This window comes from Poromitra crassiceps (genome assembly GCF_964638095.1).
Source record: "Poromitra crassiceps genome assembly, chromosome: 18".
Classification (NCBI taxonomy): domain Eukaryota; kingdom Metazoa; phylum Chordata; class Actinopteri; order Beryciformes; family Melamphaidae; genus Poromitra; species Poromitra crassiceps.
Window position 1 is genome coordinate 28,193,454 of NC_139636.1, and position 15,834 is coordinate 28,209,287.

The following is a 15,834-nucleotide window of genomic DNA, read 5'->3' on the forward strand; positions in this document are numbered from 1 at the left end:
ATAGGGAACACTGACACACCTGAGAGGAAAGAGGTCACTGGTCGTAGCTTGGTCCCACCCCGATGGGGAACACTGACACACCTGAGAGGAAAGAGGTCACTTTAGCTTGGTCCCACCCCGATGGGGAACACTGACACACCTGAGAGGAAGAGGTCACTTCAACCCCCTGCCTTGACTCAAAGAAACCACCACCCCAGATCTACGACAGAGGAAGACGAGGGGGACAAGAAGGACCAGGAGGACACCCGCTGGTCTGAACTGTAGCAGGAGAGGAGTGTGTCCCGTGTTTAAAGTCCCTGTAAAGCCAATCCTGAGTTTTGTTTCTAAACCCATTTCATATACACATTAGAAATGACACGCTGAAAATATGTGAAAAGACTTTGAAACATGTAGTGCTGAATTGTGTGTTAAACTGTATTTCACCATTTTTATGTTGAGGATTTTTTTTGGGAGGGCAGGCCCATACAGTCTCTATGGGCGGGCCTTAAGTGGTGACTATACTTAGCATGGTCCCAGGCCCTCAACCCCTAACACTATATAAAAACTAAACCCTTGAGCACCACTGGGGAGAGTTTCATAGCAGAGAATACTGCTTTTTTCCCCCATCATTTTGAAACCTAATTTTACTTGGTGACATTTGTAATCGTTGATACTGGGTGGTTAATAATACATGGTCATGAAGGATGGGTCATGAACAAAATACAAGATTGCGGATACAAGCGGCAGAAATGGGTTTTCTCAGGAAGGTGGCTGGCATCTCCCTTCGGGAGAAGGTGAGAAGCTCAGTCATCTGTGAGGGACTCGGAGTAGAGCGGCTGCTCCTTTGCATAGAAAGGAGCCAGTTGAGGTGGTTCTGGTATCTGGTAAGGATGCCACCTGGTCGCCTCCCTATGGAGGTGTTCCAGGCACGTCCAGCTGGGAGGAGACCACGGGGCAGGCCGAGGGCTAAGTGGAGAGATGATATCTCCACGTTGGCCTGGGAACACGTCGGGATGCCCCAGTCAGAGCTGGCTAATGTGGGCAGGGAAAGGGAAGTTTGGGGTGCCCTGCTGGAACTGCTACATCTGCCACCCGACCCCGGATAAGCGGTTGAAGATGGATGGATGGTTAATAATACATGTTTCTGTGGTGTGACAACAACAAACTCAAAAGACATATTTATTTTTGCTTTACACTGAACTTAACCGTGTCAGCTCAGCAACGGCTTACCTACTGCCAGTGCCTCATTAGCTGCTTTGTGGACATCATCAGTTGACCTGTGAGTTACCAGCATCACTACTACCTTGGCCACACCTGCTCTTCCACCACTGGCTGCTGAGATGGCTGTCTGAACAGCGAATCGTAGTGCAGAGCCTGGACAGACAGAACAGAGTGTGAGGAGAGCAGTGTGTGTGTGTGTGCGTGTGTGTGTGTGTGTGTGTGTGTGTGTGTGTGTGTGTGCGTGTGCGTGTGTGTGTGTGTGTGTGTGTGCGTGCGTGCGCGTGCACGCTTGTAGGTGTGTAAACCCTACCTAGTGCAGGGGCAGCAGTGGCTCTGCTGTGCGTGCTCTCCACCAGGTCCAGGAGGTGTGTTTTGCTCTGTTCGTCCTTCCAGGTGACCTCTGCTTTGCTACTGTCTCCATACTGAACCACGCTCACCTGGGTGCCATTCTGCCCTGCACAGAAAAAATGATAATCGTCTAATGGTGGAAATCTGAGATCTGGATCACTACTAACATTCTAATCAATTGTTCCTTATCTGTCCAACAAATTTCATGGAAATCTGTGATCCTGCTGACAAGACAGACAGATAAACAGGGTTAGAAAAGCAACCATCTTATGTTGGAGTGGAGGTAATAACAATAGGAAAGCCGAGTGGACTGCCCACTCGCTCAAAATGATGTAAGGGCTGGAAGGCCTTACCTATGTCAGCATTGTTGATGAAGGCTTTGACAAATTCCTTCATATCCTCAAACTGTCCACCAGCGCTCAACAGGAACAACACGTCCAAGGGCTTCTTGCATGGCACTATTCAAAGATATATTCACAAATGAATATGAACTCTGGGGCTGATTGTCGGCCGAATGACTGAAATGCGAGCGTCTGCTGTACCTGAGGGTGGCAGGGTGGAAAGCGGGGCCAGTGTCGAGAGGACGGGGGGTGGCAGTGTCGGGGAGCGGGGCGTGAGCGTGATGTTGACGACCCATTGGACCAGGGATGTCAGATTATTGTAGTGGTCTACCAGAATAGGTCGCTGCGGGGAGCTGAGTGGTAGCAGGTCAATCTCCCGAACTGTTTGGCCAACTCCGATGGGAAAGATGCGCCATGGTACGCTTGTAGTTGTTGGGCGTGACACAGTATCGGTAGGCGGATTCTCCGTCACGAGGAAGACCAGCTGAGGAGGGGTGGGACCCGCGGGAGGCCGCACTGTCGCCATTTCCTGGAAGGTGGTGGTGATGGCGGCGCCGGTGTTCGTCTTACTGCCGCCTCTCCAACGAATCTCCCTCAATCGCTGCAGCAGCAGGACCCTCTGCCGCCGGACCTCCCAGCGACTGATCTCCACAGTGACCGTCACGGAGTACTGGATCACGGTGATACGAATAAACTCCTCCTCCTCTGTCAGCCGTGTGATCACTTCCTCCAGGAAGTGGAGGGACTGGTTGAAGTTGACCTGGCCAACGGCATCAGAGCCTTCCAGGATAAATGTCACGTCTTTGGTCGGAGAGATGGATTTGGTGACTGTAGTAGACGCCGAGGTGGGAGTAGGGGTGTTGGGGCGATGCGGTGTGGAGTTAGGCTCCAGGCCGGGCGTCTGGATAGTGGTGGTTGTGCCCTGGCTAGGTTTACCCTGTGTCGTCTTCGGCGGTGGCGGCTTTGGCAACTCGGGCTCCTGCCCCAAGGTGCAGAGATAGTCTGTCAGCTCCAAGAGACGATCGGGCAGCTCCCGCGTGCTGCTCAGCACATAAGCCCTGTTCTCTGGGTTGGCTTTAGTGATTTCGTTAATCTGTCCCATGTTTACCCCGGGACCCAGGGCCACTGTCAGGGTGGTGATGGTCTTCTTGCGCAGCATCTTGGTGGTGGCACGGATGGAGCGAGGGTTGGTACTGGCGGTCAGGATGATGGCCACGCGGCCGGCGTGCTCGCGCTTGTTCTTATCGTAGATGTTGATCGCCAGATATTTCACAGCCTCGTCCAGGAAGGCTGCATCTCCTCCTGTGTAATGCAGCTCACCCACAGTCTTCTTAAAGAGCCACTTCTGAACCTACAGGCAGACATGGACGAGAGAAGGGGGAGATACAGGGCAGGGCAGGGATCAAGCACATTGGTATATAGACCGTGACATTCAATGTGTCAGCAAAGTGGCTTATTTCAGCAGAAAATTGGATCGATAAAGTATTATTCGACAGAATGCTTATCGCAGCACTACGTATTTGTGCACGATTGCATGCATGCGTGCGTGTGTGGCTAATCTACGTGTCTAAGCTTACCTGCAGGTCATAGGTTTTGACTCCAGAGTGGAAGAGCAGCACCGTGGCTCGAGTGTGAGCCGAGCCCATCCGGAAGCGTTCCACCACCCCCAGGATGAACCTTTTGGTGGCCTGGAACTCGTCCTCGGCCAGCGCTGCTGAGCCGTCCAGTAGGAAAGCCAGATCCATGGCGCGGTCACAGGTGCCCTCGGGCATCGCGGTGGAGAAGGGCGGGGCAGTCGGCGTGGTGAGGGCGGGGCTCGGAGTGGGAGTGGTGAACATGTCCGAGGAGGTACAAACCTCACAGCTCAGGGTGTTGTTCTCACAGTGACTACAGTGAACAAACACACACACACACACACAGACACACAGACACAGACACACAGACACACACACAGACACACACACACACACACACACACACACACACACACACACACACACACACACACACACACACACACACACACACACACACACACACACAAATGCAGAAAAAATCTAATTACAAAAGCACACATAGCCAATCATACATATCAAAAGCTGTTGCTAAGAGAATGATAGACAGTATATGAGTGCTCTAATATACAGCATTACCATATTTTGCAGTGCTCGGGGTCATCGTGGTTGAGGATGACCTTGTTGCCGTGGGAGATTCTCTGACCATCGTGTATACACACCTGACACCGGGAGGGCTCGACACAACGCATGGCCACCTCATCCAATAGCTGGCCTGAGGAATACAAGGCTAGGAGTTCAAGTCAACTCTGTGCAAGTATTATGTACAATAAATATGTGCATAACGTGAGTCTGATGAGTATGTGTCTGTCCCGGAGAGTATTTTGGACACCTGGGGGGCAGTAGGCATGGCAGCCTTCCACACACATGAGTTTACAGTGGAGTGGCTCTGGGTGCTGGCAAGTGACCGGACAGGCGGGGCTGCAGGTGTTGTACCTCCACTGGCACAGCTCCTCCCCACCTGAGCCTTTAGGGTTCAGCTCCTCACAGCTCATCGCTAAGAAACACACACAAATAGATTGAGATGAATATAATGCTTTCTCGAAGACTACTTTCAACCAAATTGCATTATGCTGTGTCCTGCTGCATAAACAAGTATTCTGGAAATGATGAAAAACAGATGCATTGATGTCATTTAGAATGCATTTTGCAGTAGCATTACACATTTGACACATAACAATATCACTCGTTGTTACGCTATGTGTAGAAGCAAAGACACAAGGCCTTACTTTGAGTGAGAAGCCACACCGTGTTGTTACAACTGAACCCCCAAGCGCAATACAATGGAACCTGTGACTTGACAAACTTTCAGAAGGAAACAAAAAACACGTGGGGGAATAAAATCGAGTTTTAGATTCCCCCCCACGTCTTTATTTTTGTTTTTGCTCCAAGTGAAACGTTTTATGGTCACCTACGATTCAGAAGGTCACGGGTTGGCTTGGTTCCAGCCTTAAAACTAGTTACGTAAGGATTTTTCTAAATGTCTGTGGAGAAAATGAAGGGGAAACTCGCTTGCGGGGGGCAAGAGACGTCACGTGACTGTGCTATTAGTGGTCAACAGGAAACAGGGGAGGAGTAGAGCTACATGAGAACTGCATACTTTATGTGTTTTATTTCAAGTACTTGGCAAAAATGTGTATCTTTTACTTCTGTGCTTGAGACTTAATTCTTTAATAAGGATCGTGTGTGTGTGTGTGTGTGTGTGTGTGTGTGTGTGTGTGTGTGTGTGTGTGTGTGTGTGTGTGCGTTTTATAGACTTTGCGCACCCCATGTGTTTTTCACAGTTCATGAGACACTGTCAAACTTGGCCCAGCTGCCATGACACATTTTCAAAACCTGGGAAACAATGTCAGCTGTATACAGACTCAAGTCTGGGAGAATTGAAAGAAACAGCTTTCTGCTGGACACTGATAATATGATGATGCTGACATATGAAAAGTATGAGAGATTTGAAAGAAACAGCTTTCTGCTGGACACTGATAATATGATGATGCTGACATATGAAAAGTATGAGAGATTTGAAAGAAGCAGCTTTCTACTGGACACTGATAATATGATGATGCTGACATATGAAAAGTATGAGAGGACTTCCGGGCTAGCGAGGCAGGAGATGGCAGCATAGAAATTGTGCTCCCGACACTTTGAGTTGAGAAAAGCCCAATGTAACCCGAAGTAGCAATAATTTTTTTGATATATTGATTTAAGATAGTGGGCATTGTGAATGGCTAATAGAGGCGGAAGGAAAAAACAAAGCAAGACCAAGACGGCAATGAAGGACGTTGTAGGCGAGCGTGGACAAGCTTCTCCAGCTAACGAGGGTAGCAGCGTGGTGGCTAACAACGAAGCTAGCGACATGGAGAGAGAACAAACAGGCAACGTGGATCTGAGCCTCATACTCAAGGAACTGAGGGAATTCAGGAAAGACAACGGTCAACAGATGAAAGAGATTCAAGACGATATAAAGAAAACCAACACGAGAATTGGGGAGGCGGAAGTGAGGATTGTTGCGGCAGAAACCCGATTACAAACAACGGAGGAAGCGGTAACGGAGCTAATGAAACTTCAGATACACCTGGATGCTAAACTGACAGATTTGGAGAGCCGCTCCAGAAGGGAGAATATCAGAATCCATGGGCTTAAAGAGGGAGCGGAGGAGAACTCTCCGTCAATGGTTGCATATGTAGAGAGCCTGCTACGGGAAAAGCTGGAGCTCCCTCCAACGTTTGATCTACGAGTAGAAAGAGCACACCGCGCCTTGATGCCAAAGCCGCCCACGGAGGCCTCTCCAAGGTCCATCGTAGCCAAAATGTCAAGCTTCAGGATGAAGGAAGACGTGCTGAGAATGGCGTGGCAGAAAAGAGGATTCGAACACCTCGGAAGAAGAGTAAATCTCGACCATGATTATGCACCGGATGTATTGAATAAACGAAGGGAATATAACGAAGCGAAATCGGTGTTAAAGGAGAAGAAGATAAGATTCCAAACACCGTTTCCAGCCAGGCTTAGAGTTTTCTATGAAGAAGGGACTGTGCTGTACGGTTCGGCGGAGGAAGCGACAGGAGACATGTCAAAGAGGGGAATGACAGTGACGGTGATTAAGCACCCGGACTCTCTGTTGGAGCAGATCCAGCGTTTTACGTGGCGCACGGGCAGGAGAACGGGAAACAGGGAAGGAGCGCCAGGCAAGACGTCCGACTTCAGAGACAGGCTGAAGGGGTTCAGACGCCAGGAGAAGTAATGACGGTAACGTCACGTGACTGGGAGGAGTAAAGCCACGTGTGTTTGTATGTTTTTTCAAAGGAGGAAGGGGTGAGTTTTTCTTTTCAAAATAAGAGGGAAGGAGAAAAGGGGATGCCGTATTCAAGCAAGAGAGGACATTATGTAAATATAATTTGTATATTAGTAGATTGTGGATTATTGGTCAATCACGACAAATGTTATAGTGGTTAAAGTCGGGGGTTGTTTCTTAGCCATAGTGGAGGGAATACCAACACGGACAGAGAGATGGTAACACATGAAGGCCCTCTCCTACTTAGGAGGAGAGGCTCTCCCTCAAAGCCCACTTTCCATCTGGGTTTATACAGGGTCACAATGGAGACCCCACAATTGGAAGTCTATGTTTCATTCTTTTTTGTTTATATTATGTTCAGGCCCGTGCGTGGGCCGAGGTTTTGGTTGCTGCTGTTCTGCGCAGCTGTTGGGGTGTTGCCTTGGATGGGATTTATTTGCTACTCGTATTATGGGGGATACTCATACTTGAAACTAAATGCAGGCAGTTAAAATAGTAAGTTATAATGTGAATGGTCTACTCAATCCAATCAAAAGAAGCAAAATATTATCCAAACTGAAGAGAGATAAAGTTGAAGTGGCTTACTTGCAGGAAACTCACCTTACAGATATAGAACATGCGAAATTGACTAGAATGGGCTTTAAATATCAGTTTTCATCATCATACTCGGCTGGACATCGGAGGGGAGTGGCGATACTAATCTCAAATAAAAGTAATTTTGAACTCACATTTGAAAAGAGAGATAAGGAAGGGAGATATGTTTTGATAAGAGGAAATCTGGAGGGAACTTTGATAACTATGCTGAATGTATATGCTCCTCCGAATTCGGATTGGAGTTTCTTTAGACAATTATTCGACTTGATAATAACTGAAACCCAGGGAATATTGGTATGGGGAGGGGACCTGAATGTAAGATTGAACCCCAAACTTGACTCTTCAAATGCAAATATAACTCAGACTAAAGCGATTAACAGGAAAATTATTACTATGATGAAGGATATTGGGTTGGTAGATGTATGGAGAGAAGCAAATCCAACAGGGAGAGACTATACATATTACTCCAATCCACATACAGTGTATTCTAGGATAGATTACTTTTTACTTTTGGCAAAGATTTACACAGAGTGGTTGAATGTGACATAGGTATTATGGACCTATCAGACCATAGTCCTATATATTTAAAACTGGATTTGGAGAGGGATCAAAGGAATACCTTATGGAGGTTGAACACTTATATCTTGAACCATAAGAAAGACCAAATTGAGGCAGATATTAAGGAGTACTTGGCTCAGAATGATAATGGAGAGGTTTCACCTACAATACTCTGGGATGCATGTAAAGCGGTTCTAAGGGGTAAATTAATCAGCTATAGTTCCCATTTAAAGAAGTCTTGGCAAAAAAAGTTGGAGCATTTACAGTCAGAATTGAAACAGTTAGAACAGGAGCATAAGGCCACAACAGATCCAAAAATCAGAGAACAACTAAGGAAGAAGAAGAATGAAATAGATGAGCTTTATACGAAGGATATACAAAAAAAGTTGTTATTTACAAAACAGAAATATTATGAGGTGGGAGGTAGAGCCAGTAAGTTGCTGGCTTACAAATTGAAAAAGCAACAGGCTGAGAATTCAATTCATAAAATTAAAAGCCCAGTGACTAATCAGATACACCACAAATTAAAAGATATACAAATGTGTTTTGAATCCTTTTATAAGAAATTATATTCACAGCCTCATGTTGATAAAGTAAAGATGGAGGATTTCTTTAAGACAATTAGTCTCCCCAAATTAACAGATTCACAGAGTGATAGTCTGGTAGCTGAAATATCGGAGGATGAAATTAGTAAAGCTATAGCACATATCAAATCAAACAAGGCTCCGGGCCCAGACGGGTTCTCCTCTGAATGGTACAAGGTAATGAAGGTGCCATTGATCCCTATACTGAAATCTACCTTCAACTGGGTTCTTAAGAAGAGTGTTACCCCCCCCCTCCTGGAGGGAGGCAGTAATTTCACTGATCCCAAAGGAAGGGAAGGACAGACTTGAGTGTGGCAGCTTTAGACCTGTAAGTGTGTTGAATCAGGATTACAACATTTTTACACATATATTAGCAAAGAGAATGGAAGGACTTTTACCACAAATCATCAGTTTAGATCAGACAGGATTCGTCCGCCAAAGACAGACCCAAGATAGCATTAGAAGGACTCTACATGTAATTAGCCATATAACAGAAAATAAATTAGAAGCAGTACTGGTGGGTTTAGATGCCGAGAAGGCTTTTGATTGTGTGAACTGGTCTTTTCTATATAGGATTTTGGAAAAATTTGGCTTCCATGGCAACTTCATTAAAGCAATTCAAGCACTCTATGATAGACCAAGGGCAAGTATTAAGATAAATGGAGCAGTGTCCAACCCGTTTGTCTTGGAGAGGGGGACGAGACAAGGATGTCCAATTAGTCCTCTCCTGTTTGCAATTTTTATAGAGCCCCTGAGCCAATGGATTATACAGAATAAAAAAATTGAAGGGATAGTTATGAAAGGGGGGGAACAAAAAATTTCTTTATTTGCGGATGACGTGTTGGTGTATCTGTCCCGCCCGGAGCATTCGCTGGTTCAATTGTTCCCTCTTCTGGAGCAATATGGATCCTTCTCTGGATATAAATTGAATGTAGCTAAAACACAGGTTCTCAGCTTTAATTATAGCCCTTCTAAAAACATCAGGACAAAATTCCAGCTGGAATGGGAAGCGGAATATATAAGATATTTGGGAGTGAATATATCAAAAGACTTGTCAAAACTGTTTTCGCTTAATTTCCTTCCACTGAATCAGAGGATTAGGGAAGACTTAAAGAGATGGGATTTAATACCTTTTTTGAATTTTGGATCAAGAATAGAATCGATTAAAATGAATATCTTGCCGAGAGTGCTGTATCTCTTTCAGTCCTTGCCATTGGAAATATCGGATCAACAATTTCAAGAATGGGACAAAATTATATCGAGATTCATTTGGCAAGGACGTAGAGCTAGAATCAGATATCGGAGTTTACAGTTAGCCAAAAATAAGGGTGGAGTCGCACTCCCGTGTCTGAGATATTATTATACGGCAGCCCAAATAAGACCTCTGGCATGCTGGTGTAACTCAGAGTACTCTGCAAGGTGGAAGGAGATTGAGACGGCTAGGACAGAGAGATACCCAATTCAAGCGGTTTTGGGTGTAAAGGAATGGAGGAATGACCTAATGGAATTGGGGAATCCCTGGATTAGTCTGTCACTCAAAATGTGGAACAAGGCAATTGTACAATGCCAACTGAATGAAGCTGTTAGAGTCTTGAGATGGGTGGCGTTTGACCCAGAATTCACTCCCAGTAGAGTGGATGCGAGATTTAGGGGTTGGACTGATAAGGGCTTAACAGCTTACTGTACCTTTATTGAACAAGGGTCCATGAAAAGTTTTAGAAATCTGAAGATGCAACATGATGTGATTGATGAAGATTTTTTTAGGTTTTTTCAAATTAGGCATCATATAGAACAGCTACTGAGGGAAAATAAAGAAAAATTAAAGGACAATATTTTTTTACAAGTTTTTACAGAGGCATATGTTTCTTGCTCGAGTCAAAAAACCATCTCAAGACTCTACGGGGGTTTGCAACAAACAAAGGAAGGTACAGGGTATGTAAGACATAAATGGGAAAGGGATGGAGACATATATATAACTGATGAAGAGTGGGATAATTTATGTATGCTACAGTGGAGGACTTCAAGTTCAGCCTCATGGAGAGAATTCTGTTGGAAGGGCCTTATGAGATTCTTCATTACACCGGTACAGTCGAGACATTATACCAACTCTTCCATGTGCTGGAGACAGTGTGGGTCAGCAGAAGCCAACCATTATCATGTATTTTGGTCTTGTCCGGTATTAGCCCGATTCTGGGAGGAGATACATGGGGTGATGGAAAAGGTGTTTCATGGGGACATCCCATTTAAAATTGAAACCATGTACTTAGGTGCCCTATCATCAGAAAATGCTTCTTCTCCGGATGGGTACTTATTCAGGATTCTGAGTGCAGCGGGCAGGAAAGCAATTACTAGAAGGTGGCTAAGACCGGACAGACCCACAGTAGATGAATGGATTGATATAATTTACGAAATATATAAAATGGAGAGAATTACTTTTTCAATTAGACTGCAACAGGACAAGTTCATGAAAAGATGGGAAAGCTGGATAATGTACATCATAAATATTAGACCATCATTTGTGTAAACTGTAATAGCGTTTGTTTTTTCTGTCTGTATGCTGGATTGTTTTATTTCATCCCCCCGTAAGAAAAGGGGTTAGAGTAGTATGAAGGCACACCCCATTGCTCGGTTTCGAGCACTATAAAAATGTGGATTATTGATGTAAGTTATTGACATAGGATAGAACATTTGGGAGTAATGGTCAGTAACAGTATAAAAATGTAAGACAACATCATTATGTGAATTGACATCGGAATGATTGGGTAGGATGTTTGTACATGGTTGAGCATGATGAAAAGATGGATACAATGAGGAAAATGTGTGAAATGTATAATGGACCTGATAATTCTATAATAAAAAGAGAATTTCAAAAAAAAGAAAAGTATGAGAGATTTGAAAGAAGCAGCTTTCTGCTGGACACTGATAATATGATGATGCTGACATATGAAAAGTATGAGAGATTTGAAAGAAACGGCTTTCTGCTGGACACTGTTATGATGATGCTGACATATGAAAAGTATGAGAGAATTGAAAGAAGCAGCTTTCTGCAGGACACTGATAATATGATGATGCTGACATATGCTTGGGTGCATCGTAGGGGATTTCTTCACACTCACGGCAAAGGTCGTTGGACCTCCAGCTGATGGACACGCCCCTCTCTGAACAAGCCTGAGCGTAGGCTGCGATGACATCACAGAAACACACGCAGTCGCCCACCGACGTACAAGAGCACGCTGCCTCCACACACATGTCCACATAGGCCTCTGCATCCACCTAGAGACACATGACAAGTCACATGACCACGCTGCTGCCTCCACACACATGTCCCCATCCGCCTCTGCATCCACCTAGAGACACATGACAAGTCACGTGACACGAGTGTAACACTGTGTAACTTACCTGGCTGTTGCACTCCCTGAAGAGGGGGCCGGTGAGCACACGACACGACTGCTCCACTGTTACCAGCCTCACAAGGTTGTCGCTGCAGGGAGCGGACATCTACACACACACACACACACACACACGCACGCACGCACGCACGCACGCACACGCACATGCACACGCACACGCACACACACACACACACACAGACACAGACACACACACACACACACAAACAAGAAAAGTAGAATCCATATCTCTGTAGACAGAATATTGTGTCCCATGCTAATCGCATTAGAGTTAGTATTTAATATACCACCTAAGAGTTTACCTGTGTTACATCGGCACAGCTGGGTTTGACTTTCCAGGAGTTACCAAAGTGGGCGGAGTCCACCTCCAGCTGGTTGTTACTGCTCATCAAGTCGTTGTTGACGTTCCCGTCAAAGTTAGCACACAGGCCGCACACCCGCCCCTACACACAACAGGATGTATGCAACAATAAGGGGCAAACAGAAGCGTTGACCTACTGTATAATCCATACCTACAGTATGTGTTGTTGTTGTAAGGCAAATACTTGTGTGTCCTTGTAGTCAAGATAAACTCAGGTGAATGAAAGAACTGTACAGGTGTAATGAGGGCAAAGGTAGCACTGATAATAAATGAATACCCTGTATCCGGACGAGATGTGGACCAGGAGTCGAGTGCCCTTGTCCCAGCTGATGGAAATGTGCTTCCCCAGCAGCACGATGTAGAACTGACCAGAGCGGACGATCTCCACCTCTGAGCCTTGTAACACCGGCTTCCTCATCCTCACCTATAGGAGAGAGCGTTTGCAACACTGCATGTGTATGGCACACAGGGGTGGGAATAGTGGAGTAACTCACGATACGATACGGTCACGATACTTGGCCCTCGATAACGATATTATCACGATACAGCGATTCTGCGATAATCGATATATTGGAAGAAATTTAACCTACGATACATCACGATATCTGTGTAACTGAAGAGAAAAAAATACCCCTAAAAGGCAAGAAGCAGGTATTGTGTATTTATTAGCAGAATTGACATGAACTCTCTCAGAGTTCACTCACTCACTCATACCATTTTCGATACCACGGAGGAAAAGTTACACATTAAGTCTTTTTATTATTATTAAAACAAGAAAACCTATATAACCTACCTACCTATATAATTTCTAAAAGTAGATATTAATGATCAAACATTTCCATTCATGTAGCCTACAGTATTTATGTTTTTGTTTCAACTACAAACATAAATAAACGTCAACTTGAAACGATGTTTCAACTACCACACACAGCATAATATTTTAGCCTGTTTATTAAAAAAAAAAAAAAAACATATTGATACTTGGTGCCAGTGTATCGATAACGTATCGCAAGTGGAAATATCGCGATACCGTGAGTATCGATATTTTGTCCCACCCCTACACATGCATTCATTTGTGAGTGTCTGTGTGTGTGTTACCTCTCCATGCTGCATAGTAATCAATCCTCCCTGGTAGAAGACTGTGACCGCTTTAGCGCAGCGACGTCCCACAATTCCACAGGCCTCGTTCTCCACCAGCACACGGAACGAACCATCCTCTCCATTACACATATCCTGTAGGTAAAGGAAGACAGGAGGAGGAAGAGGGAGCGAGAGGAAGAGAAAGAAATGTATATGTCTTTTTTGGTTATTTTGACACCAAAGTGTACGCTGCAGTCCATTCCGGAGTTCTTTTGGATGTTCTCACCTGAACCAGGACATACTGGCAGAGGCCGGGGAAGGAGTACTTGAGGCCATCGAAGGTGATGTAATGCCCCTCGCCCACGGTGCGACACACTCCATCACACACCTTCTCTGTGCAGCGCCACCTCCTGTTCTCACACACACTGCACAAAACAAAGGCTGTTAGGCAACCACAGTGCGCGCATCGTCCTCTGTGAACATGGAGACAAACAGTCTGTTTACCAGGTGTTGCAGTCCATAGCGATGGTCTGTCCCGATGCGTAAGGCCTGTTGTTATGGTAACAGGGACACTGCTCGGGTGCGATACACTCTCTGCGGTGGCGTACCTGAAATTAATCGGCTAATCGATCAGTATGTTCTATTTCAGAGGTGCGCGCGCACACACACACACACACACACACACACACACACACACACACGCCACCCACTGTGCCAGGTGGACAGAGGCAGCCGGAGATGCAGGCCAGGCTGACGCAGGGCAGGTCCAGGTTCTGGCAGGTTCTGGCACACTCCAGCCCCTTCTCTCCCGCATCACACTCTGCACGCATCAGTGGAGGAGGGCAGCCGGCCGAGCGCCGCCCTGAACACACAGAGACACACACCCAAACAGAAACATGCAGTCCAGTCCGATAGTTATTAAAAATGTGAAAACGTTGGTATTCACCGGAAATAAGAAAGCAGATTTATTTAAGTAAATGTGCAGGATTTCTGTGTGTGACGATGGTGCAGAGAGATATTGATCAAGCTTTTCAGTACACACTGCTGCACAAGGACAACATGGCTGACATGCAATGCAAAGGGACATTGTAAGATATCCGATGGACGTTAGATTCTAAATACAGATGTAGTCAGCTTTGAAATGCCGGCTGATCCCTAACAGGGCCCATATAGATCTTTGGCAGATGAAACAAAGCTAAAACAGACACTTAACTTAAATTAATACATTAAACTTTGCTTATCATAACTTCAACCAATTCAAACAATAAAGATATCCTTAGTTTCCCCTAAAGCAATGTCCCGTATGGTGTAACAAAGTTGTTCTTTGGCATGGCAGCCAGCTGGGATCGGGCTGGGAGCAGAAATTCAAGGTGGCCGCCACTGTATCAGGTGATACGTATCTGAACGTTCAATAGTAAATAACACAGAGAGGTTTGGCAGCTCCTCTCAGAATGCTCAGATTGTACCTCTGGACGGTGCCAGGTCGTCGTCATAGAAGAGATCAGACAGCATGGTATTACTCATTTCACTGGAACTGCAGCGCATGGAGCCGTTCTCGCAGTAACTATACATAGACACACATAAGGAAAATGCAGAAAGATTGAACGCACATCTGCGATTCCGTAGCATCGATGCATACTGGCTTCTACACACACACGCACACGTGCACACACACACACACACACACACACACACGCACACACACAAGTGCACACGCACACACACACTGACCAGATGCTGCTGTGGTCGGCGTAGACATCGTTAGGCTGGTAGAGCTGTCCGTCATGCAGGCAGCTGCAGAGGTCAGGGGTCACACATTGCCCGGCGTCGCTCAGGTACTGTCCCACGGGGCAGAAGCAGCCCTCCTCACACACCCTCTCGCCCTCACAGCCTCCTGCTTCAGCGCCGGAGAGAGAGCGGCACGTCCGGTCGCACGCGCTCCCGCAGGCCTCGTACACCTGGCCTCCACTGCATTCCAACGCTGCCAAACACACACAGCAGGAAGTCAGTGGAGGGTACTGTCAATTCAACAGTGTACTGTAGGGCAGTGATACTCAACTGGCGGCCCGCGATGGAATTGCAAAAAAAAAAAAAAAAAAAATGTTTACAGTGCACCTGAACACAACATGCAAGATACCCGCTGAATAAGTGTCCAAATGTTCATGTCATTCTGGCCAATACTCACACTTCTGTTATAGCATTTCAGTCTGGAATATGGAATATCTTTCAATAATCTATGATTTAGCCGCTAAATTGTCAAATACTGCCGTCTGCTCGCTACCCAGGCACTTATGTATGTACTTAACCTAACTAACTATCCGGTGTGCACAACATTGTCAGACTAAACTCCGACTGACACCCCAAAAACCTACAATCCACTACAGAAAAATGTATATTGATTGTTTATTAACTGGCCCAGGCCTGGCCTTCTATCATTTCACGAAAGTGGCCCCCGGGCAAAGCAAGTTGAGTATCCCTGCTGTAGGGTACTGTCA

General features: G+C 45.9%; 1 protein-coding gene across 1 annotated transcript in view; it reads right to left on the reverse strand.

Annotated features, from left to right (window-relative positions):
• The window catches only part of vwf (von Willebrand factor), a 37,910-nt gene that overhangs the window by 11,328 nt on the left and 10,748 nt on the right, over positions 1-15,834 (reverse strand). Inside the window, exons 15-31 of the mRNA XM_083654295.1 lie at positions 15,071-15,320; positions 14,806-14,903; positions 14,050-14,201; positions 13,844-13,947; positions 13,626-13,764; positions 13,358-13,492; positions 12,537-12,683; positions 12,201-12,341; positions 11,888-11,986; positions 11,605-11,761; positions 4,296-4,460; positions 4,043-4,178; positions 3,467-3,776; positions 2,091-3,240; positions 1,902-2,006; positions 1,511-1,654; positions 1,210-1,353 (exon numbers count right to left, since the gene is read on the reverse strand). Coding sequence (XP_083510421.1) covers positions 1,210-1,353; positions 1,511-1,654; positions 1,902-2,006; positions 2,091-3,240; positions 3,467-3,776; positions 4,043-4,178; positions 4,296-4,460; positions 11,605-11,761; positions 11,888-11,986; positions 12,201-12,341; positions 12,537-12,683; positions 13,358-13,492; positions 13,626-13,764; positions 13,844-13,947; positions 14,050-14,201; positions 14,806-14,903; positions 15,071-15,320 — 3,576 coding nt within the window. The remainder of the gene's footprint in view (positions 1-1,209; positions 1,354-1,510; positions 1,655-1,901; positions 2,007-2,090; positions 3,241-3,466; positions 3,777-4,042; positions 4,179-4,295; positions 4,461-11,604; positions 11,762-11,887; positions 11,987-12,200; positions 12,342-12,536; positions 12,684-13,357; positions 13,493-13,625; positions 13,765-13,843; positions 13,948-14,049; positions 14,202-14,805; positions 14,904-15,070; positions 15,321-15,834) is intronic.